At 62.5% G+C, this 26,713-nt stretch overlaps 4 protein-coding genes across 30 annotated transcripts in view; all 4 read left to right on the top strand.

Moving 5' to 3' along the window:
- UBAP2L (ubiquitin associated protein 2 like) overlaps positions 1-8,134 on the top strand; it is a 32,244-nt gene extending 24,110 nt beyond the window's left edge. For 10 of the 21 annotated variants that reach the window (XM_064475100.1, XM_064475091.1, XM_064475089.1 and 7 more), the window contains 11 exons: positions 83-155; positions 831-1,026; positions 1,123-1,211; positions 1,901-1,954; positions 2,602-2,683; positions 4,190-4,407; positions 4,497-4,602; positions 5,820-5,887; positions 6,211-6,408; positions 6,845-6,895; positions 7,522-8,134. In XM_064475100.1, coding sequence (XP_064331170.1) covers positions 83-155; positions 831-1,026; positions 1,123-1,211; positions 1,901-1,954; positions 2,602-2,683; positions 4,190-4,407; positions 4,497-4,602; positions 5,820-5,887; positions 6,211-6,408; positions 6,845-6,895; positions 7,522-7,617 — 1,231 coding nt within the window. In that variant the 3' untranslated portion in view covers positions 7,618-8,134. The remainder of the gene's footprint in view (positions 1-82; positions 156-830; positions 1,027-1,122; positions 1,212-1,900; positions 1,955-2,601; positions 2,684-4,189; positions 4,408-4,496; positions 4,603-5,819; positions 5,888-6,210; positions 6,409-6,844; positions 6,896-7,521) is intronic. The other 11 variants (XM_064475103.1, XM_064475099.1, XM_064475096.1 and 8 more) reach the window with 4 other exon arrangements.
- Positions 8,135-9,862: 1,728 nt separating this feature from the next.
- On the top strand, positions 9,863-11,843 carry HAX1 (HCLS1 associated protein X-1). 2 transcript variants are annotated; one of them, XM_064474961.1, is made up of 8 exons: positions 9,863-10,007; positions 10,209-10,420; positions 10,531-10,682; positions 10,793-10,838; positions 10,957-11,072; positions 11,189-11,339; positions 11,413-11,555; positions 11,702-11,843. In XM_064474961.1, exons 1-7 carry the CDS (start codon positions 9,955-9,957, stop codon positions 11,529-11,531), a joined length of 849 nt encoding a protein of 282 aa, XP_064331031.1. In that variant the 5' UTR covers positions 9,863-9,954; the 3' UTR covers positions 11,532-11,555; positions 11,702-11,843. The 2 variants fall into 2 exon arrangements, with proteins under 2 accessions (XP_064331031.1, XP_064331032.1); XM_064474962.1 differs by having other exon boundaries at positions 9,898-10,007; positions 10,233-10,420.
- Positions 11,844-12,667: 824 nt separating this feature from the next.
- On the top strand, positions 12,668-14,304 carry AQP10 (aquaporin 10). Its single transcript, XM_064474704.1, is given in 8 exon segments — positions 12,668-12,678; positions 13,281-13,405; positions 13,484-13,584; positions 13,586-13,622; positions 13,703-13,780; positions 13,783-13,829; positions 13,891-14,108; positions 14,184-14,304. Coding segments are annotated over 8 exon segments (738 nt in total).
- Positions 14,305-15,209: 905 nt separating this feature from the next.
- ATP8B2 (ATPase phospholipid transporting 8B2) lies at positions 15,210-26,646 on the top strand. Of its 6 annotated transcripts, none has more exons than XM_064474805.1 (27): positions 15,210-15,415; positions 16,920-16,978; positions 17,664-17,777; positions 17,962-18,060; positions 18,251-18,312; positions 18,464-18,536; positions 18,900-18,970; positions 19,140-19,219; positions 19,445-19,603; positions 19,678-19,766; positions 19,841-20,037; positions 20,763-20,971; positions 21,195-21,238; positions 21,314-21,479; positions 21,553-21,741; positions 21,943-22,058; positions 22,205-22,369; positions 22,456-22,567; positions 22,707-22,812; positions 22,945-23,089; positions 23,176-23,359; positions 23,550-23,773; positions 24,120-24,203; positions 24,421-24,666; positions 24,811-24,949; positions 25,042-25,172; positions 25,275-26,646. In XM_064474805.1, exons 1-27 carry the CDS (start codon positions 15,385-15,387, stop codon positions 25,560-25,562), a joined length of 3,582 nt encoding a protein of 1,193 aa, XP_064330875.1. In that variant the 5' UTR covers positions 15,210-15,384; the 3' UTR covers positions 25,563-26,646. The 6 variants fall into 6 exon arrangements, with proteins under 6 accessions (XP_064330875.1, XP_064330874.1, XP_064330873.1 ...); XM_064474804.1 differs by lacking the exon at positions 15,210-15,415 and adding an exon at positions 15,504-15,633; XM_064474803.1 differs by lacking the exons at positions 15,210-15,415; positions 16,920-16,978 and adding an exon at positions 17,007-17,573 and having other exon boundaries at positions 24,601-24,666.
- The last annotated feature ends 67 nt before the right edge of the window (positions 26,647-26,713 follow it).

The raw sequence follows: 26,713 nt of genomic DNA, 5'->3' as shown, positions 1-26,713 counted from the left end.
TGGGGAGTGGGACCTGGCCTGGTGCGACCAGTTGTGACCCTCGCACCTTGGCTTTGACAACCTTTTGTTCCTCCTTCCACAGTACGTTACCCACCCAGCAGAACAGTCTGTCCTCATCCACATCCTCTGGGCGAACGTCGACTTCAACTCTTCTGGTGAGTCTAGGTGTGCTGTAGCGCTGTGTTCCCCATTCCTGCTCGCCCTGGAGAGGCGTGCCTGACCTTGGGCGTGCGGCCGGCGGGGTCTGTGGTTGGGACGGGAGCTGCCAGGCTGCTGGTCGTCCCGCTGGAGTTTGGGCGTTGAGTGGAGAGAGGATGGAGGGTTGTGTCAGAACACTGTATATGCACCTCTGGCTCGAGGCTTTTGACACCCTGCCCATTTCAAACATAGCGTTGGCTGCTTTTGAGCCTGTAGCAGCTCTTGAAAGTGCTGCAGAGTTGTAACCAGACGTCAGAGCAAACTGGTAGCTGATGGAGTGTCGTTGTTTGAACGTATACACTGCTGGAGCTCCCGCAGTACAGAGTCCCTGGGTATTGGCTTCTGCAGCAGCAGAATAAATCTTCCTGACGCAAAGGCAGTGTTCAGACATGTTGGGACGTAGCCACGCGAGAGGCTTGGAAGCATTAGGGGTTGGCTGCTATCAGGGCTTTGGACTTAAGCCAGATGCAAAGCAGGTTTCTTTGTAGCCTGCAGCAGCTGAGTTCATTGCAGGCTCTCGGGAGCGTCCGGGTGCAGAGCCGCACAATATTTTGAGTAGGCAGTGTCCTGCAATATTTCTGCACACAGTTCCATCTGCCTGGTCTCCTCACTCTCTTCCCTTCCTTCCCTAGCACACAAGTGTGGAGAGTGAAGCAAGCCTCCATTCTTCTGCTAGCACTTTCTCCACCTCCTCCAGCACAGTGTCAGCTGCCCCGCCAGTCGTAAGCGTTTCATCCAGTCTCAGCAGTGTCAGCAGCCTGGGCCTCAGCCTCAGTAGTAACTCCACGGTGACAGCCTCAACTCGCAGCTCCGTTGCAACAACATCAGGTGCTTTCCTGGATACTGCTAAACAGGAGGAGGGTGTGGAAGCTGAGAGAGACAGCTCCTGCTGTTTGCTTCACTGTGGAACTTTTCCTTTTTCAGGAAAAGCCCCTCCCAATCTCCCTCCTGGAGTCCCACCGTTGTTGCCTAATCCATACATCATGGCTCCAGGGTTGCTACATGCTTATCCGGTGAGTGGGACAGCTGGCTCTTGGCAGTTGTGTCATGCCACTAGATCCCTCCTAGGCTGTCTTCAGCTAGCAGGGAGGGATGTGTGTAGTAGAGAGACCAGAAACTGTAACATCAGCCCAGCAGGACTGCCTTGGATGGGAAGAATTTAGACCTGCTTTTTCCCCTAAAACAGTAGCAGAGGAAATCCATATGCCCTTGGGGGCAAATGTCTCTAACTGTGGTCATCCCAGAGCAGGTTCTGTCTGCCTGTTCTCTACAGCCTCCCCACCCTCTGGGGAGCAACAGCCCGTGGTCAGAGCGCAGCTCCTGAAAGCGTGGAGCTCTATTAGCAACGTGGTCTGTCAAAGGCCAAACAGGACACGGGTGGCAACTGCCACAAAGTGTAGGGGTGTGTCACAGCCCTCTTCTGAAGGTGAGGACAAATTTTGGTGTTGGAATAATTTCTAGAGGAAAATTGTGAAGTGCCTTTGTGGCCTGGAGCAGCGGTGCTAGGCGTTGGTGCTCACTCTTCGTTTCAGCAGCTCAGAAAAACGCGCTTGGCAGCGTCAGTCTTGCGGTAGCGAGTGCTCGCTGCCTGCACCTAGGTAATTGTGTAGCCTCCGATCATCTGCTTCTGGCTTTATCTAATGTTTAGTAAGTGTCTTTATTTAGTCTGTGTCCCGAACATAATCCCCTGCTCTTTTTCTAGCCACAGGTCTATGGATATGATGACTTGCAAATGCTCCAGACGAGATTCCCGTTGGTGAGTACTGAAGCTGGCACGGGCACGCCGCTTCCGCTGGTCTAACAGCTCGCCGGTGCTGCGTGCTTTGAGTGTACAGACGGGTCAGGCTGTGAGGTAGCCCTGAAGAGCCGGCCAAACGGGGTACTAAACGGACACGCCTCTCCGTGGCAGTAGGGAGGAGTTAATCAGTTGCTCCTTTGCACTTTGGGAGTTAGGAGCACAGCGGTGTCGCTGGTGGGGCAAGCGAATGAGAAAGTGACAGCAGGCAAAGCTGTTTTGCCTGACATGGTGTGAGGAGCTGTCGTAGGTACTTGCCTCTGATCCTTGAAAGAGGCAGTAACTAAATACTTTTATGAGAATGGGTTTTATTTAGCAATATGACATGACCCTTGTGTTGTGAAGTGGAGGGGAAAGTCCAGGCAGTCTAAGGACTGCATACCAGTAGACCTTACTGGGTTCTTCCAATAGCCAGACGGGAGGGATGGTGCATGCTACAAAACCTGGGGTTGCTGTAGGCTGTTATCAGCCATGACGTGGCTGACCAAACTGCAATACTCCAACATATCTAGCAGCTGCAGTCCAGAAATCCACCTTTTCCAAAAGATACTGCTTTGCATCTTTGGACAGAGCTCCTAAAACTTCTCCTTTTGATTTTTATCCTTCAGGATTACTACAGCATCCCATTTCCTACACCCACCACCCCGCTGACTGGAAGAGATGGCAGCCTGAGCAGCAATCCGTACTCTGGTAGGGAAAAGAGACTGCGCTGATCGCATATCCTATCGGGTGTTCCAGTGCTGTTGTCTGCTGGCGCTACATCTGCACCAGCCTCTTGCACTGCCTTTGGTCTGGAGCAGGTTCCCCTGCAGCTAAATTCTTGATTTCCCTTTGATCGTCTGGTCGTGTCGAGACATGTTACCAGGAAGATGTGGACGAGTAGGAGTTGATGCAGCAGTTGGAAAGGGAGCGAGGAGGGGCTGAAAGAATCTGTGAGGCGTGAAAGTGGAGAACTGCTTTTCAGGTCATGTTGAGGCAGGGGTTAAGCAGTGCTTCTCAAGCACTTAGAGCACAAATACAAAGAAACACAAAATCTGGAGAAATTACTTTTTTTTTTTTAATCTGTGCAACAAAAACCATGGCATTTTAGGACATGTCAGACTCGAAGCAAATGCCCAGTGGGTGGCTGATCTCTCACTGACTTTGGTAGGTGCGTTTATTCGCACTGCTGATGCGCAGCAGGCAGGGGTTGTGCTGAGCTTTCATGTGCTTTAGGAATTGTTGCGCTTTGTGGATCGCTCTTTTTCCAGCACCGCTTCTCCTCTGCTTCGGCAGGAGCTTGTTTGTGCGGAAGTGCTTTGGCCTGGCACACTGAGGCCGAAATCCCAAGCTCCGAGTGTGGCACTACAGCGTGTGTCATTTGCCAAGTTAACATCAGTGATAATTAACGTTTGCGGCTATCCTGGACTCGCTTGTGAGCTGGGGCAGCGCTCACGCTGCTCTCACTGGCTTACTGTGTGAGCTCTGAATGGGGAGAGTGTTTGGATGGAAGAGCCAAGCAGGTGCTCATACAGAAGCAGCAAAGGGAGCTTCCCCAAGCCCCACAGCCCAACCCTCACACAGTGCCCAGACGGGGAAGAGAGGAAGTGGTATTTCCGAGTACTCTCTGCGGGCTGCTGGGCCTCTGCAGCAGTGTTTGACTCCATGCCACCAGCAAGAGAGAGGGAGGCGTGAGCCCTGCTGTAAAAAGGAGCCATTCACACATCCTCAGCTGGAAGATATTTGACTCTCCTCTTCAATGAGGAGCTGTTTGCAAGTAGGGCAGGGCCCCTGGGCTGCTGCCCCGGCCTTAGGCCTGGCTCTGGAGGGAGTTGAATTGTGTTAGGCCTGCTGCTGATGCATGGAGAGGGCTTGGGGAGAGCTCTAGCATCGGGGCTCTGTTGCTGCCAGTGGCAGGTTTATTCAGTGCCGGGTCGTAGGCTGACATCAGGCGGTGCAGCGCTAGCTTAGCTGCTGTGAGTTTCCCTTCCCCTGTGAAGGCCTCCTCTCAGGGATGAGGAGAGCCATTAACAGCTTAGCCTTATCAGCGTGCAAGGGTCTGAGGGCTTGCAAGGGCTGCAGGCCTCAGGAGCTGTAGGAGGGAGGTTGATTCAAGTCACCGTTGATCAAAAGGCTGGGACACCTTTGGGCTGAGCTAGAACAGGCCAGGGTTTCACACGTCTGTTCATCAGTCTCCTCTCCTCTCTCATATTCCAGGTGATTTAACAAAATTTGGCCGAGGTGATGCCTCTTCCCCCGCTCCTGCAACAACTTTGGCCCAGCCTCAGCAGAGCCAGACCCAGACTCACCACACCACGCAGCAGACGTTCCTGAACGCAGCGCTGCCTCCTGGCTACAGTTACACCAGTCTGCCGTACTACACAGGGGTACCAGGGCTCCCCAGCACCTTCCAATACGGGCCCGCCGTGTTCCCTGTGAGTTTCCCCAGAGGCGAGGCGTGGAGGTGCAGCGGGAGGGCGATGCAGCGAAGCCTCTCCTCACTCTGCTTCTCTCCTTTCTGTAGGTTGCTCCTACCTCTTCCAAGCAGCATGGTGTGAATGTTAGCGTCAACGCATCAGCAACCCCTTTTCAGCAGCCCAGCGGCTATGGCTCTCATGGATACAGCACTGGTAAGACCCAACAGAGCATCTTTCTCAGCAGCAGTTACCGACAGTGGCAGGGCTTGTTCGCAGTCTCGCTGGCGGTGTAAGGGGACTGCTGTCTTACTGCCTCCAGCAGTAAGGGAGGAAAATTGCCATTGTGCAACTCGCAGGTCATTTGATTCTCCTTGGAAAGGCCCAGGCTTGTTCTGCATCGAGGTCTGGAGTGGGTTTGAGGAGTACGGAGCACTTCACACCCTCTTCTGTGCCCAGCAGCCAGATGGCTGGGGCCTTGGACTTGCATCAGAGAGCTTTAGCTGCTGAATTGTTTGGGGTTTTGGCTTCTGTTTGTTGGGTTTGGCTTTTTTTGAACTGCTGGTATGTGATCGATAGAACAATAATTATTCCAGATTTGGGGCTGGGGACTTGTTGGACTCCTGTGTTTGGCAGATGCATGCTTTCTAAAGTGTCCTTCTTGATTCAAAGATGTGAGAAGGTCGTGGACCTGTTGCTTGTCTCAGTACTGGTTTTCACAGGTTAATGTCTGGCTGACCATCAAGGGCCTGCCTTTGGGTCCCTCTTCCAGCCTTTAAATTTCTGCTGTGCCTTTTTTTCACTACATTAGAGCCCTTGAAGACCCTATTTTCTCTTTGCGAAGATGCTTCGGCTCTGTACCAGGCCACCTGGTACTGAGTCTTTCAAACCTCTTTAATTTCAACATTTTTTCCAGGCCTTAAATGATTGCTGAGGCTTTCCTCTGTACCACCACCAGCCTGCATCGAATGTGGGTTGGGTGCCAGCGTTGCCAGTTGTTGCACCAACCATCGTAGCCCCCAGCTGTGGCCTTTACATGCAACAGCCTGTTTTACAGCCAAGGAGCTCTCAGGCCGCTCTTGCTACCGTGTCATGCTGGGAGTTGGTTTCCTTGTCTGCCTGCCACATCCCCCCAGCTCTTCTCAGTGTTTCTATTTTCTGGGCTCTTCAAGAATGTGTGTTTCTCTGCGTGGCAGTAGGCCCCTAAATTTGTTTCTGGAAGCATTCAGAAACTGCTCACGTCCAGAGCAGCGGAACTTACGCTTGTACAGGCACTTTGCATCTCAGCCTTGCCAAGGCCCTGCTCGCTAGGGTGATGCCTGTGGCCCTGCCTGGCCACTAGAGCTCTCCACCAACCTGATGCTAGCGTTAGCGGCAGTAGCTCCTGCTGAACCAGTGGCTGCTGCCTAATGCTTGCCTTTCCTTCTCCCCAGGTGTATCTGTGACATCCAGTAATACAGGAGTGCCAGACATCTCGGGCTCTGTCTACTCCAAAACTCAGGTTAGTGTCTGGTGTCCGCTCCACGAAGGCGCCGCTTTGCCAGGGAGCGGAAGCCCAGCTCTGAGACGGCCTCCCTGGGTAGTGAGGTCTCTTCCCCTTAGAGCAGCCAGCCAGAGAGAAGGGAAATGCTTGGCCTTTCCCAACTTCGAGCAATTCCAAGCCCAGAAAGAGCCATGGGCAGAGACTCTGTCCATTTTCTGCACCACACGCTGACTCCCAGGCCCATGAATTGTAGAGCTGGGAAGGGGCATGCTGCCAGCCAGGGGCAGGGGAGAGCCGCCCAGCTCCCAGCCCTTACTCTGCCATTGGTGTCTCCTCCTCAGCAGTCCTTCGAGAAGCAGGGATTTCACACTGGAACACCGGCAGCCTCCTTCAACCTGCCTTCAGCACTGGGCAGCGGCGGCCCCATCAACCCTGCGACAGCGGCGGCGTACCCCCCAACCCCTTTCATGCACATCCTGACCCCGCATCAGCAGCCCCACTCACAGATCCTCCACCACCACCTGCAGCAGGACGGGCAGGTAAGCGGCCCCCCAGCCCCCTGGCCCTTGCTGGGGTATCTCCTAGGGCTCTTGCTCCCCCCCGGCCCCCCTCTCCCTCCTTCCCTCATGCCCTGCGGCGGACACACGCGGTGACGCGCACATGCTCACACCTGCACATACACACAGGGCCGATAAGAGGACAAGGTGAGGAAGGCCCGGGGTGTGCTCCACTGGGGGGTACTCGGCACAGCCCCCTTGCTGCCGGGCTGTACCAGGTACGGTCGGGTAGTGCCCCTTCACGCAGACATGCCTGGTACGCCCTGACTTCCCCCTTCCTCGGAGTGGCGGCTCCACAGGCCAGCAGCGAAGGGGTTACTCGTCACAGCCACGATCCCGCCATAGCTTTCAGGTCTAACCGTGGATTTCTATTGTCATAGTTTGTCCCTTTATTTTACATATCCTGGTACTGCAACAGCTTCCATATTTGCAGATGATACTGTGCTGCCAACGCCAGCAGGAAGACCAGGTAATGAACCTCTCTGATAATGCATTGCGCTTGCCCTGGGGTCTCCCCCTGCCCCTAAGGCCCCCCAGGCTCACGTAGCCCCTTCCTTCTCCCCCCGTGGCCCCGCCAGGCGAGGAGAGAGGCCCTCAGTCAGTATGTGCACACACACACACCCGCGCGCACAGACACACACCCCCCTGCTCGACCCCTTCCCCTGCTTTCCCCCCCTTCCCTGCCGCGCGGCAGCCCCCGCGGAGCTGCCAGGGCCTTCGCTGCCTGCGGTCCTGGCATGGTGCTGGTCTGGAGGAAGGCGCAGAGCGGAGGGAGGGTCCTCTGGCTGCTGGGGCGGCAGACGGTATGGCGTGAGGGCCACCGGCTGGCTGCTCAGCGCAGGAGGCAGCTCGCGCCCTGGCGCCGGTGGCCCCAGGGAGCTTGCGCTGGGCTGAGGCGGGTCAGCAAGCACCGAGGAGCCGTAGCCCACAGCGCCTGGGGTCTGCGGGCTGGAGCCGTCCTGCGGGGGACGGCGGTGCCCCCGCCCGAGGCGTGCCAGCGTCGCCCTGCAGAGCAGGCCAGGGTTGGGACCCCGGAGACAGAGACACCGGTTTCCCCTCGATAACCCCCCGCTTCTTCTCGCCCCCTTCCCGCAGAGCGGCTCCGGGCAGCGCAGCCAAGGCAGCTCCATCCCCCAGAAATCCCAGGCCAACAAGTCTGCCTACAACAGCTACAACTGGGGCGCCAACTGAGGCTGGGGCGGCCCTCGCCCACCACTTGCTACCGGAAGAGAATCCCACCAAACGCGACGCCGAAGGATCCTGGGGAGGAGAGCGCCCTGCTGCGGGGCAGCGCCTGGGCCCCGCAGGCCCTGGGCAGGGCAGGGCAGGCCGGCAGGCGGCTCTGCGTTGTCTGTCTTCAGCCACCTTTCCTGTTGTATGTAATATAGAATTTGTATTTTTTCTTTTTTTCTTTTTTTTTTTTTTCCTCCTCTCTCTGCATTCAGATTCTGAACCGTTTGCCGTAGGGGCCTTTTTTGGTTTTTACTCCTTTCTCCCCTCCTCCCCCCACCTCCTGCTGCCCCAGAACCTCTCGGATCCAAAGGAGTGGAAGCTGCGAGTCGCCTACAGCAAACCCCCTTATTATTAGGAATAAGAACAGTAATTGATATGAACAGCATTGTAAGATGAATTAGTTGAAGTGTTTTTTTTGTACCGTGTTCTAAATTTAATGGATAAATGTGTCTTGTATATAAAAACAAAAACCCCATGCCGTCCTGTAGTTCTGTCATTTCCTCGCCCACCCTCCGCTGCTCTCTGCCACGGGCCCAGAGGAGCCCTGGAGGGCACCCCCCTATTTTACGTTCTCCATCCGTGCCCCCTCCCTCCCCGCGGGCCCCAAGTGCAGGTCCTGCCCCCCCCTTGCACGCTGTAAGTATCCTCTGCTTTTGGTTTTGGTTTTTTTTGTCCTTTTTTTTTTTTCTATGCAGTCCAGATCTTGTATTTTTCATTTCAAACTGGTCACTTCAACTGAAGCCCCCCTGCGGGTGATTTACTAAAGAGAATAAAGGTCACAAAGTGATGTGTGTATTTTTTAATACCTCCCTTCTCAGCCTGGTTCCGTATTTTTGGGGCAGGAGGCCCTGAGCGAGGGGGGGGAGCGGTTCCCCCCACCCCTCCCCAGCTTTTTTTTCCTCTTTCCCCTCCCCTTTTATGGATTTTTCCTCTTCCCAGCTGTGGTGCTGGGCACCAGGATCCCAGCACAGGGCCACCACCCCCCTTTTCCCTGTCCCTTCCCTGGGCTGAGGCTCTGCTCGCTGTTTCTCTGCCTCCCCCCGCGCCTGCGCAGCTGCCCCCGCCTGTGGCTGGTGCCGGCCCAGCTGCTGTGGTTTAACTGGCAACTTGGCCCCACGCAGCCGCTCGCTCGCTTTCCCCCGGTGGGCTGGGGGAGAGAATCAGAAGAGTAAAGGTGAGAAAACTCGTGGGTTGAGATAAAAACAGTTTAATAGGTAAAGCAAAAGCCCTGTGTGCGAGCGAAGCGAAACAAGGCACTCATTCAGGCCTTCCCAGGGGCAGGACAGCAGGGCTCCATCACGCGTAACAGTGACCTGGGGAAAGACAAACGCCATCGCTCCCAATGTGCCCCCTTCCTTCTCCCCCCAGCTCTATACCCTGGGGTCACTGTCCCAGCCCCTTGTGCCCCCCCAGCCCCTCGCTGGTGGGGTGCGTGAGGAGCAGGAAAGGCCTCGGCTCTGTGCAAGCCCGGCTCAGCAGGAACTAAACCATCCCTGGGTTATCAGCACTGCTTCCAGCACAAATCCAACCCACAGCCCTGTGCTAGCTGCTATGGAGAAAATTAAGTGTTCCCCAGCCAAAACCAGCACAGGGGGTGCTCTCCAGCCCCCTCCTCACTGTGAGGGCTGTGGGAAAGGACTGGCTGTCACGGGAGGGGGATCCCCAGTGTGGGGGGTGGGGAAGCCATGGGTGCCACCTTGGAGTCCTAGTCCCCCATCACCCTCCTCAGAAAAGTGTGGGAGCTGCTGCAAGGTAAGGGGCTGGGGGCTTGAGGGGTCCCTGCCTCGGGGAAGGCGGGGCAAAGCTGGAGCTGGCTCCAGCCCTGCCCTGTGCTCTGGGGGTATCAGTGGTGGGATGCACTGATGGCACTCAGCCGGGGGCACGAAGACCAGGCGCCTGGCAGGGCTGCAGGACCCCCGGACGGTGCAGGACAGAGCCCAGCGCACCCCCAGCCCCATCGGGGTGCTGTGCAGGGCCCCCCCCCGGCCCTTCTCTGAGAGACCCCCGCGGGAGCGGCTTCCCCAGCACGGCGACGGCGGCCCCACCTCAGCCGTGGACAGCACGGCCCTGGGGCGGCCGGACGGGGAAGGCTCCGGCCTGCCAAGGGCACGGGCGGGGCAGCCCCGGGACCGCGGGGCCTCGGCGGGGCGGGACGTGGGGCCGGGACCGCGGCCGGGCGGGCAGCCCCGGGGCCGCCTTCCCTCAGGGCCTCGCGACACCCGGCGGCGCTTTGCGGCGCTGCGCGGCCCCGGCGCTTTACGGCAGCGCGGCCTGGGGCGCGGCGGGCGGAGCGCCATGAACTTTTACGACGCGTTTCGCGGCTTCTTCGGGTTCCCGGGGCGGCACAGGTACCGGCACCCCCACACCCCCCCCCGGCCCCGTGCCCCTGCTTCCCCCGGCTGCGCAGACCCCGGTCCGGCCCCCCCCGGACACCGCCCGCGCAGGCCGTGTCCCGGTTCTCCTCCAACAGTCCCCTGTTGCCCCGCGGGTCCTGTCCCGGTGTCCGGTTGCTCCGGGCGCGGGTGTTTCTCAGCGCCGCGGTCCCACAGGCCCCGGGACCCGCTCTTTGGCAGCACGGCGTGGGATGAGGAGGAAGAGGAGGATGACGGCCCGTCCCTGCCACAGCCCCCTCAGGACTTCGGCTTCGGCTTCGGCTTCAGACCCGGCGGGTCCCGCGGCGCCTTCGAGGAGCTGTTCCGGGATGTGGGCGAGCTCCTGGGCGTCTTCGGGGGGTCCTGGGCTGGGCCCCCACAGCCCTTCGGTGGGAATGGGAAGGGGCTGCCCCCGCCGGGGGCTGAGCTGGGCTCTGGGGGGACCAAAGTGGGGCCCCTTGGGCAGCCTGGCCTGACCTGATCCCCTTTTGCTCCCCAGAGCGGCCCCTGCCTGGCCCTGGCGAGGGCAGCACGGGGCAGCCGCTGCGGGACTCCATGCTGAAGCACCCGGACAGCCCCGCTCCCAGCGCATCCCCGGGAGACCCTGAGCACGGCAGCGACCCAGCCCGGCCCTGGAGACCCTTCCTGGGGGTAGGTGAGAATTCGGCCTTGCGCAGGCTTGGCTGTGGCAGCTATCGGAACCTGCTGTTGCGGTGTCGCACTTTGCCTCCCCGTCACCAACAGGTGGCTTTGCTTTGCAGCTGGAAGACGCTCACCCACCTCCTCCTGGCCTCAAGGAAGACCAAGGTAGGTGCCAGGAGCCGGGCCACGGCGCCTCTGCCTTCCCCATTCTTCCTGCCTGCGCTGCCGCAGCCTTTGGGGCACATTCCCACGCTGCTGTCACCATCTCTTTTCTCTCCCATAGACCTGGACTCCCAGGTGTCCTCTGCGGGGTTGGGGACTATCCTGAGACCTGATGAGCCCAAGTCCCACTCTTACTTCCAGAGTGTCTCCATCACCAAAGTGACTCTCCCTGATGGGGTGAGTGTCCCCAGTGGGTACCGCGATGGGCCACGGGTGACCTGAGAACACCATCCCTGGCCCAAGGAGCAGAGCCCAGGGTGGTGGCGTCTCTCATGGCTTGGTGCTCTGCGCAGGCAGTGGAGGAGCGCCGGACCGTGCAGGACAGCCAGGGCTGCTGGGAGACGACGGTGACGCGCCGGAGGGGGGACCAGGCTTTCATCACCACCACCAAAGAGGATGGGCAGAGCAAGGACTACCGGGAGGAGGTGGTCAACATGGATGACCGTGAGTGGGGCACTGGGGAGGGTGAGGGGAGCAGGCTGGGTCCCCTGTGAGCCAGCTCTCCCTGCTCTCCCAGGGGAGCTGGCACAGTTTGCAGGCACATGGCCATGGCAGGATGAGTTCCGCCCTCCCAACCTGAGCGACCCTTCGTCCACCCTGGGCAGCTTCTTCCGACGCTGGTTCTCGAGCTGGTAGCTGTGCCCCACGACTAAGCGCCCTGTATGTGTGATGGGTGTGAGCTGGGGGGACCCCAGGACTTCCCAGGGCTGTGGGGATGGACACCGGCTTTGGCAGTCAGGGCTGCCGGCTCCATCCGGGGCGGGCTGTGGGCAGCTGCCTCTTCTCACCACCTGCTTTTGTTGCAGATGGGTCAGATCCCACTGGGAGCTGGCGTCTGGGCTGGGGGGCTGCCCACCTTCTGGAGTGCTGTGGAGCTGCAGGGACCCCTGTGGGGGTCGAATGTGTGTGTGTGCATGTGTACAGAGCAATAAAGTCTATTTATGCTAACAGTGACCTGCCAGGCTCCTTCAGGCTGGAACCTCCCCGATTTGGAGGCAGGGACCCATATGGCTGCTGGGGCAGTTCCTGGGGGCTGCCTCACGGTTACAGGCAGCCACTGCACTCTTCTGCCCTGGCCCTGTGCCCATGCAGCTCCCTGCCCACCTCCTTCTCCCCTTTCCCTGCCTGCCCAGTGCTGTGCTAATGCCTCCCCTGGGCCGCTCTCAAGGGCCTGGGAACCTTTCCAAGGCCTCTTCATTAGCAGTTGTGCTTGGGCAGGGATCTAGCAGGGAAGGAGGGGGGCTCCCTGGAGGCGAAATGCCTGTGCCAGCTCACCTGAGCATGGGGGTCTCAGTTCCCCATGGCTGCTCAGGGACCCTCAGAGGGCTCTCTCCAGGTCTGGTGCTGGGGGATGCCATCGTCACAAGGCACCACTGTCCCCGGCCCCACGTGAGACTCTGGTCCCTTTCAGGCATCTCCCTGTGCTGTGGCCCTGAGTGGTTTAAAGTCTCTGTGTTTTCACCCACCCCAGCCCCAGGGCTCATAAAATTGCTCTGGGGCGGAGGCACCACCAACCACTGTCGCTGCTGCCTGTTCCCAGACAGTCCCATGGGCACCACTTCCTTCTTGAAGAGGGGCCCAGGCTCTGCTCTGCATCTGGAGCCACCTGGCGTGGGAGCGCCTGGCTGAGCTGCTGGCTGTCCTCACGCTCAGCATGAGCAGGCCATGCGGCTGGACGTGCAGGGACAGGGCTGACTGCGGGGCGGTGGCAGGCACTGGGGGTCCCAGGGCTCCCCTGCCCATCCCTTGCCGGGGGGTTTTGGGGCTGCGCCATGCTCGCCAAGTGACTCAGCACTGCCTGGCCTCTCACTTGGACCCTGTTCCCGTGGCGTGGTACGGCCTCTGCCACGGTGGCTCTGGCACAATAAGGGCCCAGGCGCTGCCACATGGTGCCTGAGGGAGCGGCCCTGGGCAGTGGGTGCTTTTGAAGCCCCCTGCCCTAAAGCAGGCAAAGGTTGGGGGCTCTGGTGCCGTGCTTGGCGTTTGGGCTGCATCCTGCAACAGCGAATGGTGACACCACGGCCGCACTGGTGGCACCCCTTCCCTGCAGTCTCCCCAGGGAAGCAGATTACTTAACTGCTGATAATTTATTTACCTTGCCGCCAAAGCCACAAGCAAGAGCAGTAACTGCCTCCCTGCCTGTCCCTACCCAGTGCCCAAAGCTGGAGCCCAGGGGATGGGGGAGGAAACCCACAGAGACAGCACAGGTGGAGGCACCGGAGCAGCCCTCACCTCGCTGCCCTTCTGCTGCCTGAGATCAGCGCTGATCCCACCAGCAGCTGCAGCGTGGTGGGGCAGCAGCCCTTGGGGAGTGGGGGAGGCTCAGCCGAGAGCTGGGGAGCTGCAGTGAAGCCATGTCCCTCTTCTCCATCTGATTGCCCTGAGCAACTCGGCACGGGTGGTCACCAGCCCTGGGACAAAGGGGAACATCCTCACCACCCAGCTGGCGGGCTCCCTGGCCATCACGGTGGCTACACGGCAGGGGAGCCTCCAGTGAGGCTGGGAAGGGGGTCCCAGCTCCCAGAGTCCCCTGGCTCCAGATGCCCTGGGACCCTTTGCTCCCAGCCCCTCCCCTAGCTTGGATGCAGGGGCCCACCTGAACCCAGCGTTCTCCCTTGCCACGCGCCCACTGGACCAGTTTCCCTGGTGGAAGTTTCCCATCTTCATGGCCGTGCAGACCTGGGGCTGTTTTCATCTCCACCGGAGCCATCTACACCCTCTGTTCTGGTATGGGGAGGTGGGTGGGCACCTGGTGGGGGAACACCACAGCCCTGCCGGGGTGACTGGGCTCTGCCCCTGCTCCGCAGGCACCGTCTGCCGCTACAGCAACGGGACCCTCACTGCCTCCAGCCCCCAGGAAACTGCCCCCACCTTTGCCACCTACCCCACTACCTGTCCCTCTCCAACAGCTTCTTGGACCAGGAGGGTGCTGGTGTTGGCTCCCTCAGATGCCTCCAGCGGTGTCGGTCCCTGCAGCGCCGACCTGCCACGCCAGCCCCACGGGGTGGGCACGGCACTGCTGATCACGGGCATCCCAGACACCTGCAACAAGGGTGTCCCCAAGGACCTGGAGCCAGTGGCTATGGCCCTGCTGATGTTCTCCATCGGGATGGCCGTGGGCTTCAACTGCAGCTGCCCCATGAAGCCCATGCAGGTGTTTGGGCCCTGGCTCTTCACCTACATGGCAGGTTGGGACACAGAGGTCTTCTTCAGGCGGGCAGAGGGAAGGGGGTGAGGTAGGGGGGTGGCAGGGATGACCCCCTGCCCACCATGCACTATCCCCAGCAGGGGAAATAGGTGGTGGTGGATGCTGATGGTGGCACCGCTGCTGGGGGTGGCTGTGGGCTCAGCCCTTTATCAGCTCCTGGCTTTACATCACCTGGCAGAGGAGGGCGACCCACCGAGCTGAGCTGAGCTCCATGGACCTCCTCAGCACCACCATCCCCCCAGACACTGAGATGTCATCCAGGGAGGATGCTGGGAAGACGCTGCTCCAGAATTGGTGACACCAGGGACACCCTGCCACCCCGAGCCAGCAGCATGGTCCCACCCGCAGCCCCAGTCACACCATTAAATGAGCCCAGAGGCCATGGGGTGCCGCATGTCTGGACATGGGGGCAGCAGCACAGGGGGCATGGAGGGAGGCAGCAGTCCCCAGCCCCACCAGAGCCTGGTTGCATGAGGACCCCAGTCCAGGGGCATGTGCTGCTGGGGAGCAGGGGCTGCCCCCTTGGGACCCACCGGCACTGTCCCTGGGACCCCCAAGGGCTGCCTCTGGCCCCCAGGACACCCCCCGGCTCTCTGGGATCCCCTGGGGCTACCTCTGGCCCTCCAGGATCTGCCCCTCCCCCAGTTCTCTGGGCTGCCTCTTGCCCCCCAGAACCCCCCAGCTCCCTGGGACCCCCAAGGGCTGCCTCTGGCCCCCCAGGACTCCCTGGGACCCTCTGGGCTGCCTCTGGCCCACCAGGACTCCCCCCGGCTCTCTGGGACCCCCATGGGCTACCTCTGGCCCCCCAGGATCTGCCTCTCCCCCAGTTCTCTGGGCTGCCTCTTGCCCCCCAGACCCCCCCAGCTCCCTGGGACCCCCAAGGGCTGCCTCTGGCCCCCCAGGACTCCCTGGGACCCTCTGGGCTGCCTCTGGCCCCCCAAGCCCACCCCCAGCTCCCCAGGACCTCCCTGGGGCTGTACTCTGGGACCTCCCGGGCCCACCGAGGCTGCAGCCGGTACCCGCCGGGGCTGCCCCCCGCTCCCCGGGACCCCCCGGCGCCGCCCTCCCGGCCCGCCCCGTCCCCCCGGGCAGCGCTCCACCGCTCCCCGCCGCCCCATCACTTCCGCCGCCGACCGGCGCTGCCGCGGCCATGGGGCGCTGAGGCGGCGGCAGCGGCGCGGCAGCGGGAGCGGGGCCGCAGCGGCCCCGGCAGCGGCCCCCGGCCCGGCCCCGGCCCCGGCCCCGGCCGCCCGCTCCCCATGGGCTGCGGGGCCGCGGGCCATGGAGCGGTGCGCGGCCCGCCGGGCCCCAGGTGAGCGGGGCGGGGGCCCGGTAGGCCGCGGTAGGCCCCGGTGGGCCTCGGTGCGGCCCGTTGCCCCGGCAACGCGGCGGGGCGGGGCGGGAGGGCCCGGGCCGGGGCACCGGCAGCGCGGGATGGCGCCGCCGGGGCGCGCCGCGGCCCCGCAGCCATGACGGTGCCCCGGGAGATGCCCGAGAAGTGGCCACGGCTCCGCGCCCCCGGCGGGGCGGGTGGGTGCGGGCGGGCAGGGCCGGGCCGGGGCGCCGGCCGGGAGGGTCTGGGGGTGCTGCTCAGCAGGGCTGGGGGGGTCTGGGGGTGGAGGGGAGCAAGGCTGGGGGCCTGGGGGTGCAGGGCTGGGGGCCTGGGGGTGGAGAGGAGCAAGGCTGGGGGGCTGGGGGTGCAGGGCTGGGGGCCTGGGGGTGGAGAGGAGCAAGGCTGGGGGGCTGGGGGTGCAGGGTTGGGGGCCAGGGGACGCAGGGCTGGGGGCCTGGGGGTGGAGGGGAGCAAGGCTGGGGGCCTGGGGATGCAGGGCTGGGGGCCTGGGGGTGGAGGGGAGCAAGGCTGGGGGTCTGGGGGTGCAAGGCTGGGGGCTGGGGGTGGAGAGGTGCAGGGCTGGGGGCCTGGGGGTGGAGGGGAGCAAGGCTGGGGGGCTGGGGGTGCAGGGTTGGGGGCCTGGGGGTGGAGGGGAGCAAGGCTGGGGGTCTGGGGATGCAGGGCTGGGGGCCTGGGGGTGGAGGGGAGCAAGGCTGGGGGGCTGGGGGTGCAGGGTTGGGGGCCAGGGGACGCAGGGCTGGGGGCCTGGGGGTGGAGGGGAGCAAGGCTGGGGGTCTGGGGATGCAGGGCTGGGGGCCTGGGGGTGGAGGGGAGCAAGGCTGGGGGTCTGGGGGTGCAGGGCTGGGGGTGGAGAGGTGCAGGGCTGGGGGCCTGGGGGTGGAGGGGAGCAAGGCTGGGGGGCTGGGGGTGCAGGGTTGGGGGCCAGGGGACGCAGGGCTGGGGGCCTGGGGGTGCAGGGGAGCAAGGCTGGGGGTCTGGGGATGCAGGGCTGGGGGCCTGGGGGTGGAGGGGAGCAAGGCTGGGGGCCTGGGGTTGCAGGGCTGGGGGCCTGGGGGTGGAGGGGAGCAAGGCTGGGGGAGCAGGTAAGCAGTGCTGGAGGGTCTGTGGGTACAGAAGAAGAGGGCTGAGGGTCCAGGGGTACACATAAGCAGGGCTGAGAGTCTGGGGGTGCAGGGCTGAGGGTTTGAAGATGCAGGGTTGGGGGTACAAACAAGCAGGGCTGGTGGTCTCGGGGTGCAGGTCTGTGGGTCCTGGCGTGGGGGGAGCACAGGGTCACACAACACAACTTGGGGGCTTCCCTGTTTCCCTGGAGGTCTGGGGCTCCTGGGCTCGTCTGGGGGGCTTTTGGGGTGCAGGGGAGCCGGGCTGGCTGGCTGCGGGGTGCAGAAAGGAGGTCTGGGGGTGCAGGGGGAGGGGTCTGGGGTGCTGGGGCTCCGGGCTGATGGGGTACGCTGTGTTGCAGAGGAGGAGAGGCGGGTACGAGCCAACGCGCGGGAGTACAACGAGAAGTTCCAGTACGCGGTGAGTGGGATGGCCAAGCCCCAGCCCTTGGGGCCTCGTCCCACAGCTCGGGCAGGTCTGGGGGGCTGGGGCCTTCGTCACCCTCCGGGTCAGCAGAGGGGGAGGCTATGGCTAAAAATAGATGTTTGTCCCTGAGAAAACTGCTGACGGGCCATTAACGCCGTGCTCATGGCGCACTCCCATGGTGGGGGATGCAGCCCCCCACTCTCTGCCTGGGCCTGAAGCCCCCCCAGCTCTGCCTGCACCCCTGCCAGGTTCCCTGGTGCGGTTCTGTGTCTGGCTAATTACGAGCTTCCGGAGCTGCTGGGGGAGGGGCACTGCTCACCTTGGCTTCCCCCTCCACGCCGGAGGTTATTTCTGGCTGTTCCAGACCAGGCCCTGCCTTGGCCTCGCCGCAGGGCGGGGAGCAGGGGGTCTGGGTTGGGGCGACCCTCGGGGGAGGGGAGGATGCTGCTGCCAGGGAAAGCCGGTCCCTGGGTACTGGCTGGCGACTGAGGCGGAGGAATTGGCTCCTCGAGGAAGCTGCCATGGAGGTAGAGCAGGGGCAGGAGCTGGGTTTGAGGCTGCTGTCCAGAGCCCCCAGATTAGGCACACGGTGAGTCACAGCCCTGCCCCCAGAGCGATGCTGGGGGGTCACGGGGCCTCAGCAACTCATGAACCCCCTTCTCACCCCATCCGTTTCCAGAGCAACTGCATCAAGACTTCCAAGTACAACATCGTCACCTTCCTGCCTGTGAACCTCTTCGAGCAGTTCCAGGAAGTGGCCAACACCTATTTCCTCTTCCTCCTCATCCTGCAGGTGAGTGCTGGGGGGCCCAGGGAGGCAGACAGTTGCCCCCTGTGCTGTCCTTCTCTGGCCAGGCAGCCAGGAGGGCCCAGGGCACGTCCTGCCCCTGGGAAGCAGCGGTTTGGCACCGTTGAGCAGGGGTAGTGTGGGCCTGAGGCCGGCCTTGGCCCCTGTAACTCCCGCTCCCTGTCCCCAGCTGATCCCACAGATATCTTCGCTCTCCTGGTTCACCACTATCGTGCCTTTGGTTCTTGTCTTAACCATCACAGCTGTCAAAGATGCCACCGACGACTATGTGAGTGGTGCCCTACATGCCCCTCTACCTGGCTGGCTGTCAGCTGGGTATGGGGGCTTGGGGCTGGGCAGGGGGCTGTGACCCTGGTTCAGATGTGTGGTGCCTGGGGCCATGGCATTTGCAGGGGGAGGGATGCAGGACCCCATCCCCAGAGAGGCTGACGCCGCTGTCTCTTCCCCTCTGCACCCAGTTCCGCCATAAAAGCGACAACCAGGTGAACAACAGGCAGTCTCAGGTGCTGATCAGCGGAGTGTGAGTGTTGCAGGGACGGGGCAGCTGGGGAGGGGGCATGGGGCGCTGTGGGGTGCGGCACAGGGCTGCAGGTGGGAGCAGAGCGCAGTGGGGCAGGGGAGAAGCAATGCTTCTGGCTCCTGCCTAACTCCACCCCGCTGTCCCTCTGCAGCCTCCGGCAGGAGCAGTGGATGAATGTCCGTGTTGGAGACATCATCAAGCTGGAGAACAACCAGTTTGTGGCGGTGAGTGTGGCCCCGAGATGAGCACGGTCCCGGCTGGGTGGCGCACAGGGACAGCAGCACGGTGTGGTGCTGCACCCCCTCTGCTTTTGTGCTGACCTCCTGGGGTGGGGACGTCGGGGACTTTCCAGCCTGGAAGTTGCATTTAGGTTGTAGCGTTTGAGCCATGTTTGAGCTCTGGGGATTTGGCTGATGCATGTGCTTCAGGCAATGGTGTCCAGTCCAGGGTGCTGGCAGCACCCTGCTGATGACACACGGCTCTGCAGACCTTGCTGGCCCCTGGTGTCCGAGAGCTGGGAGCTTCCCTGGGGAAGGCACAGGGGAGCCCCAGTGTCAGCACGACCCTTCACGTCTCTCTCCCGGCAGGCTGACCTCCTCCTCCTCTCCAGCAGCGAACCCCATGGGTTGTGCTACATAGAGACTGCGGAGCTGGATGGGTAGGTAACCCCTGCTTGCCTCAGGTGCCAAGGGAAGGCAAGAGGTAGGAGTGAGAACGGGCTGCAGGCAGGGCAGGAGCTGCCTGGGACCTGAAACTGGGGAGCGCCTGTGAAGGCCCTCCCTGCCAGGCTGTTGCCAACCCCATGCGTGGTGCCTCCTTGCCCACAGAGAGACCAACATGAAGGTGCGGCAGGCCATCCCCGTCACCTCAGAGCTGGGTGACACCAGCAAGCTGGCTCGGTTTGATGGTGAGTGCCTGCGACCGGTCCTCTGCAGCGGGGCAGCCCCTGGGTTTCCTCCTCCATCAACCTGGTGTGGGTCCACTCTGGAGAGACCAGGACCATCCCAAATGGTGTCGTGGTCCTGTGGCTTGAAGTGGATCTCTGGGGAGCTGGGAACGGTGCTGGGAGCACTGGGATGGAGCTGGCCACGTGGAGAAGGCACGTTACAGCCGAGCCATCCCCTGCGCCCAGGCGAGGTGATCTGTGAACCCCCCAACAACAAGCTGGACAAGTTTGGCGGGACGCTGTACTGGAAGGAGAATAAGTACCCCCTGAGCAACCAGAACATGCTGCTGCGGGGCTGTGTCCTGCGCAACACTGAGTGGTGCTTCGGCCTTGTCATCTTTGCAGGTGAGCTCGGGCAGCTGCTGCTGCTGCGCTGCACGGAAGGGAGAGACCCCACTGACTCCCTTCCCCCTCCCTAGGGCCCGACACGAAACTGATGCAGAACAGCGGCCGGACCAAATTCAAGCGAACAAGCATCGATCGGCTGATGAACACGCTGGTGCTCTGGGTATGCGGAAAGCAGATCCCAGTGAGCCCCGGCTCTGGCCCAGCGGGGGCTCTGATGTCCTGTCCCGTCCCCAGATCTTCGGGTTCCTGGTGTGTATGGGGGTGATCCTGGCCATCGGCAACGCCATCTGGGAGCACGAGGTGGGCGTCTGCTTCCAGATCTACCTGCCCTGGGACGAGGGGGTGCACAGTGCCTTCTTCTCTGGCTTCCTCTCCTTCTGGTCCTACATCATCATCCTCAACACTGTGGTGCCCATCTCGCTCTACGTGAGGTAGGGCAGGGGTCAAGGGGCTGGGCTGGGGGTGTGCGAGGGGCAGACACCAGGGATTAGGGGTGCCCTCTGGGGAGGGGGGATGGAGACCCATGGGCAGAGCTGTGTGCATGGGGTGGGCGCAAGCTGGTCTTCTGGTGATGGGCCACATCTAGCCTTGGGGATACCCCCAAGACCTGAGACCCCACAGGTTCCTCGGGGCCCCCCTGGCTGTGTCTGTCTGGCTGCTTGTCTCTCCCTGCCCTGGCTGCATGCTGGTTATTTTGCTCTGCCTTCCTGCAGCTCTCAGGCTCCTGCACTGTCCCCTTCTCTCTCTCTTTTAATTTCTCTCTCTTTTCGTTCCCCAGCATGGGTTCTGTCACCCTTAGCCCCGAGGTAAGAACGTGTCACCCCCACCCCTCCCACTAGCTCATTGCTGTCTGCCCTGGGGGCCAGGGAGGGGGTTCGGGGCGCGTAGGTGTGCGAGATGCCCGGGAAGCCCTGCAGGCTGCCCCATCAGTGCCAGGCCCCGTGTCCCCAGCCCTGGCTTGGCAGTGGCTGTCGGTAGGAGCGGGTGTGGGCCAGCCCTGGGGAAGGGCGTGGGAGCTGGCAAGCAGCGTGGGGGCCCTGGGTGCCCGGGTGCCCCAGGTGCTTGGGAGTCTGGGGCTGGGCGTGTGTGTGCCCGTCGCTGGCTCAGCAGAGCGTGCTGCCCTGCCCCCGTGACGACCGACTGTCCCCCCCTGCAGTGTGGAGGTGATACGTCTCGGGCACAGCTACTTCATCAACTGGGATAAGAAGATGTACTGTGCCAAGCGCCGGACGCCAGCCGAGGCCCGGACCACCACCCTTAATGAGGAGCTGGGGCAGGTGGAGTACATCTTCTCCGACAAGACCGGCACCCTCACCCAGAACATCATGGTCTTCAGCAAGTGCTCTGTGAATGGGCACAGCTATGGTGAGCACAGGGCACCGGGGCCAGGCTGGGTCTGCCTGTGGGGTGTGGGGGCACTGGCTCCCCTCCTGCAGACCCTCTGGGGGACTCGGGGCAGCTGGGGTATGAGGGGGTTCAGCAGTAGCACTGTGGGGCTGCCTCTGCCCCGTGGCCCCTTGGATGTGGGTGCCGGTGGGGCAGCAGTGTTGGGTCCCTGTCCTGGTTAACTCCGTGCCCCGGCTCACAGGTGACGTGCAGGATGTGCTGGGTCACAAGGCGGAGCTGGGAGAGGTAAGGGTGCTGCAGGACCAGTGCCTGGCTGTGCTGTGTGCCGCAGGGGGGTAACCCCACCTCTGCCCCTGCCAGAGGCCAGAGCCAGTCGACTTCTCCTTCAACCCGCTGGCCGACCCCCGGTTCCAGTTCTGGGACCCCAGCCTGCTGGAAGCCGTCAAGCTGGGAGACCCCCACGTGCATGAATTCTTCCGCCTGCTCTCGCTCTGCCACACCGTCATGTCCGAGGAGAAGAGCGAAGGTGGGCACAGAGGGCAGGACCTGTCCGTGGTTCGGTGCGTGGCACCGGCTCTGACCCGCCGTGCTGTCCCCAGGGGAGCTGTATTACAAGGCTCAGTCCCCGGACGAGGGAGCGCTGGTCACGGCTGCCAGAAACTTCGGCTTCGTGTTCCGGTCCCGCACGCCCAAGACCATCACGGTGCACGAGCTGGGTCAAGCCATCACTTACCAACTGCTGGCCATCCTGGACTTCAACAACATCCGCAAGCGCATGTCCGTCATCGGTGAGGTCCTGGGCATGGCAGAGGGGGTCCGTGGTTGGGAGGGCCACGGTGGGGCTGGGGGGCTCCGTGCGGTGTGCTGGGGACCAGCCCCGCACAGACGGTGACATGCCTGTGGAGGCATCGTGGGATCATGGCTGGGGGTTGGAGTGGGACCTGCTGCTGCACCCCTGAGCCAGGCAGCGTGTCCTCTGCTCCCTGCAGTCCGCAGCCCCGAGGGCAAGATCCGCCTGTACTGCAAAGGTGCTGACACCATCCTGCTGGAGCGCCTGCACCCGATCAACCAGGAGCTGACCAACGTCACCACTGACCACCTCAACGTGAGTGGGGCAGGCTCCTGCGGGCCGGGAAGGGAAGAGGGGCTGCCCAGAAGCGCAGAGCCTGGCGTGTGCCCTGTCCTGGGGGTGATCAGGATCCGCGGACACCGTCGGGGTCTGCCTATGCACCCAGCTTGGGCCACTTGCAGGAATATGCTGGCGAGGGGCTGCGGACACTGGTGCTGGCCTACAAAGACCTGGAGGAGAGCTACTACGAGGACTGGTCTGAGCGGCTGCACCGAGCTGGCACTGCCCCCGAGGCCCGTGAGGATCGCCTGGCTCGGCTCTACGATGAGGTGGAGCACAATATGATGGTACGTGGGCTGGGGGCACTGGGTGGTAGGGAGGTGGCTGAGGGGGGCGGCCCCTGCTGACCTCCCACCTGTTTGGGGCCCCCCAGCTGCTTGGAGCCACGGCCATCGAGGACAAACTGCAGCAGGGGGTCCCTGAAACCATTGCCATCCTGACGCTGGCCAACATCAAGATCTGGGTGCTGACAGGGGACAAACAGGGTGAGGCATTGCTGGGGTGGGAGTCTGGGCTGGCTGGAGACAAGGACATTCATGGGCTGGATCCCACCTGCCTGGGGGTGGTGGGACAGATACTCCCCCCTGAGCTGACCCTGGCTCAGCCCCTGTTTCCCATCCCTAGAAACAGCTGTGAACATTGGCTACTCCTGCAAGATGCTGACAGACGACATGACGGAGGTGTTTGTGGTCACGGGCCACACTGTGCTGGAGGTGCGAGAGGAGCTCAGGTGAGGGTCGGGGGGCAGGGCTGGGCAGGGGACACGCATGGGGCCAGCGTGGGGCATGGCTGCGCGTGGGGGAGCTGGGGCTTATGGAAGTGCCCTGAATCGGGGCCCCCTGACCCCTCTCTTTCTCCTCAGGAAAGCCCGGGAGAAGATGATGGACGCGTCACGCTCCATGGGCAATGGCTTCTCCTACCAGGAGAAACTCTCCTCCTCCAAGCTCACTTCTGTGCTGGAAGCCATCGCGGGCGAATATGCCCTGGTCATCAACGGGCACAGCCTGGTAGGGACTGGGGAGTGCTGGGCTGGATGGGGCGCTGTGCCCGGCTGCGGGCCGTGCCCCCCACAGTCCTCCCGCTCTCCTCGCAGGCCCACGCGCTGGAGGCTGACATGGAGGTGGAGTTCCTGGAGACAGCATGTGCCTGCAAGGCTGTCATCTGCTGCCGTGTCACGCCCTTGCAGAAAGCCCAGGTGGTGGAGCTGGTGAAGAAGTACAAGAAAGCTGTGACCCTGGCTATCGGGGATGGGGCCAATGACGTCAGCATGATCAAGAGTAAGTCCTGGGGTCTGGGGAGCCGCAGGAGGGACAGGTGCCCCCTTGCACCATCCCAGGGCCCGTGGCAGCCTCTGTCCTTGCCCCTCTGTGCCCTGCAGGAGCACAGTCCCGCTGGGGGGGTGCCGCCCCCAGTCTCCTGTGCTCCTGGCAGAGCTCTCCTCACTCCACATGTCTCTTCCCTCCGCAGCTGCCCACATTGGGGTGGGCATCAGCGGGCAGGAGGGCATCCAGGCGGTGCTGGCCTCCGACTACTCCTTCTCACAGTTCAAGTTCCTGCAGCGCCTGCTCCTGGTGCACGGGCGCTGGTCCTACCTACGCATGTGCAAGTTCCTCTGCTACTTCTTCTACAAGAACTTCGCTTTCACCATGGTCCACTTCTGGTTTGGCTTCTTCTGCGGCTTCTCGGCGCAGGTGCGTTGCTGGCTCCTCCTGCTCAGAGTTGGGGAGGCTTTGCCTGCGGGACCCCTCTGCTCAGAAGCACGCCCTGGGCTCCCTGTGGGGCCTCATCCTGCACCAGCAGGTGCAGCCTGGGATCCCTCTAGAACGTGGCATCGTGCAGTGGGTGCGAGGAGCCCACATGGCTGGGGCTGCCAGACGGTGGCAGCAGCACCCCACTCTGCTTGGGGTGGGCACCCACGGGGGGGGGGGCTGGCGGCAGCTTTCCTCTCCCCGCAGCTGTGGGTGTGGGGACACGGGGGCCAGCTGGGGCACGGGGCAGGCAGGTCTCACGTCCCCCTGAGCACTCCGTTTCATGCAGACCGTGTACGACCAGTACTTCATCACACTGTACAACATCGTCTACACATCGCTGCCTGTGCTCGCCATGGGCGTCTTTGACCAGGTACGGCGGGGGGCTGTGGGGAGGGGTCCTTGGTTGTGTGAGGAGCTGGCTCAGCTTCCCTGCATGGCCCACCGTGTGGGAGGAAGGGCTGCCTGGGGGCCCGGGCTGGGCTGTCCTTGTCCCTCTGTGGGTGGTGGAGGCTGGCCCAGCCCCAGCGAACAGGCTCTGTGCCTGCCCGGGGCTGGAGGGAGGTGCCCAGAGTGCCTCGTGCCCCCAGGATGTGCCGGAGCAGCGGAGCATGGAGTACCCCAAGCTCTACGAGCCTGGGCAGCTGAACCTGCTCTTCAACAAACGGGAGTTCTTCATCTGCATCGCCCAGGGTATCTACACCTCTGTCCTCATGTTCTTCATCCCCTACGGCGTTTTCGCTGACGCCACCCGCAACGATGGTGCCCAGCTGGCCGACTACCAGTCCTTTGCTGTCACCGTTGCCACCTCCCTCGTGATCGTCGTCAGCGTGCAGGTAGGGAAGCGGCTGCTCGGCCCCAGCCCCTCGCCTGTAGCACAAAGGGTGGGTGAAGGTTTGGGCCCCCTCCTGCCCTGCAGCCGTGCTTGGAGCACCGCGACCGTCCCCTGAGCCCTGCCCCCTCCTTCCCCTCGCCTCCAGATCGGGCTGGATACGGGCTTCTGGACGGCCATCAACCACTTCTTCATCTGGGGTAGCCTGGCCGCCTACTTTGCCATCCTCTTTGCCATGCACAGTGACGGCCTCTTCCAGATGTTCCCCAACCAGTTCCGCTTCGTGGGTGAGTCCCTGGGGGCTGAGTGATGCTCCCCTCCCCAGCAGGGTGCTGCCCCGGCCGAGCCCTGGCTCCACTCATCCCCTCCCCACCCCCAGGTAACGCACAGAACACACTGGCCCAGCCCGCCGTCTGGCTGACCATCGCCCTCACCACCGTGGTCTGCATCATGCCTGTCGTGGCCTTCCGCTTCCTCAAGCTGGACCTGAAACCTGAACTCTCAGACACGGTGAGAGCATGTGGGCGCGGGGGGGAGCGGACGTGGAGTCCTGTCCCCTGGGGGCAGGTGGTTCTGCAGGTCCCTGACCCTGTCCCCCGGCCGTGTCCCCAGGTACGCTACACTCAGCTGGTACGGAAGAAGCAGAAGACCCAGCACCGGTGCATGCGGCGCGTGGGGCGCGTGGGTTCGCGCCGCTCCGGCTACGCCTTCTCCCACCAGGAGGGTTTTGGGGAGCTCATCATGTCGGGCAAGAACATGCGGCTCAGCTCCCTGGCGCTCTCCAGCTTCGCCGCCCGCCCCAGCGCCGGCTGGATCGAGACCCTGCGCAAGAAGAAGGGCAGCGACAGCAGCACCACCGGTAGCCCCAGCGGCGCGGCCGACAAGATGCTCAAGGTGTGAGGCTGGGGGGGGTGTGTTGTGTCCCCTCCCATGCAGCCAGGGCTCCCCTCGCCCCCTTCTCTCGCCATGGCTTGGGGGAGCCAAGCCCCTCCTGTGGGTTGGGGTGCTGTGTGGAGACCAGGGGCCATGCGGGCCCAGGTCCTGAGGTTTGAAGGAGTCTGGACTGTTGCAGTGTAACCAAAAACAAAAAATACTCTTCCTCGTCCCTGGGCTGGATGGACGGACGGACGCTGTCCCCAGCAGCCCCCTGGGCCACTCCGCTGTCAGTATTCACCTCCACAGAGTGCAAATACCCCATCACATGCGAATGTATCATGCCAGAGCCACCACCGCGGGCAGGTGCGGGGGTCTGGGGGGGCTGTGACAGTGCCCTGCCCCCTCCCCCACCCCTCCCCCACGTGTCTTCTTTTTATATAAAAAAAAGGGGGAAAAAAAAGAAAAAAACAAACACACACAGCAGAAAAAAAAAAAAAGGAAGGAAAAACCCCTCCACGTTTACAGAGCGACTTGTTTCTCTCAGCGTTGGCACGACTGGTTATGGAGAGAGCAAGGGGGGCCAGGCGCTGGCAGGGGGGGAGCGAGGGGTGGCACTATCTCGCGGCCCCCTCGCCTGGCTGGGAAAGGGGAAGCGTTCCCTGGCTCCTTCCTGCTTTCTGGGGGAAGCAGGGGTGTTTGCAGGCTGCCGTGATTCACTCCCACGCCCGGGGTCTTGCACAACCCTTGGCCTCTGCTTCCTCCTCCTCCTCCTCCTCCTCGCCAGCTCCCGGGAGACAAGGACCTTCTCCTGGGGGTGCGGGTGGGCCTCGTCCCGTCCCTGCCAGAGGGGTCCGGGGGGTGTTGGGGGCCCGGGGCTGCTCTCTCCTTGATACCAAAGAGGAAACTGTTCAGGACAGGCTCTGGCGTGGGCCAGAGTCTACTTTTGGGGGTGTTTGGGGGTTCTTTTGTGTTGGGGGGGGCGAGGATTGGGGCGTCTAATTTATTACACATTTCTATATTGTGGAATTGTATCATTTTATGGGTCCACAGAGAAAAAATAGAACCAAAAACCAGCTTTTTTATATATTAAAAAAAGAAAAAATTCTGAGCAGCTTCTGCCGTGTGCTGTGTCCTGGGGAGGGGGGCGGGAGCGGCCGCAGGTGCGGGGAACCGGG

This window comes from Phalacrocorax carbo, chromosome 28 (genome assembly GCF_963921805.1).
Source record: "Phalacrocorax carbo chromosome 28, bPhaCar2.1, whole genome shotgun sequence".
Taxonomy (NCBI): Eukaryota; Metazoa; Chordata; class Aves; order Suliformes; family Phalacrocoracidae; genus Phalacrocorax; species Phalacrocorax carbo.
The sequence above is the reverse complement of the archived record's forward strand: the minus strand, read 5'-3'. Positions and strand labels throughout refer to the sequence as shown.

Excerpts from the sequence above, each read along its gene's own strand:
- HAX1 (XM_064474961.1), top strand. The coding sequence starts at position 9,955 with ATGAACTTTTACGACGCGTTTCGCGGCTTCTTCGGGTTCCCGGGGCGG. Across the intron at positions 10,421-10,530 it reads TGGGCCCCCACAGCCCTTCG|AGCGGCCCCTGCCTGGCCCT; the intron begins GTGGGAATGGGA and ends TTTGCTCCCCAG. Across the intron at positions 11,073-11,188 it reads AAGTGACTCTCCCTGATGGG|GCAGTGGAGGAGCGCCGGAC; the intron begins GTGAGTGTCCCC and ends TGCTCTGCGCAG.
- ATP8B2 (XM_064474801.1), top strand. The coding sequence starts at position 17,100 with ATGTTTGTCCCTGAGAAAACTGCTGACGGGCCATTAACGCCGTGCTCA. Across the intron at positions 20,972-21,194 it reads TGTGAATGGGCACAGCTATG|GTGACGTGCAGGATGTGCTG; the intron begins GTGAGCACAGGG and ends CCCGGCTCACAG. Across the intron at positions 22,568-22,706 it reads GCTGACAGGGGACAAACAGG|AAACAGCTGTGAACATTGGC; the intron begins GTGAGGCATTGC and ends TCCCATCCCTAG.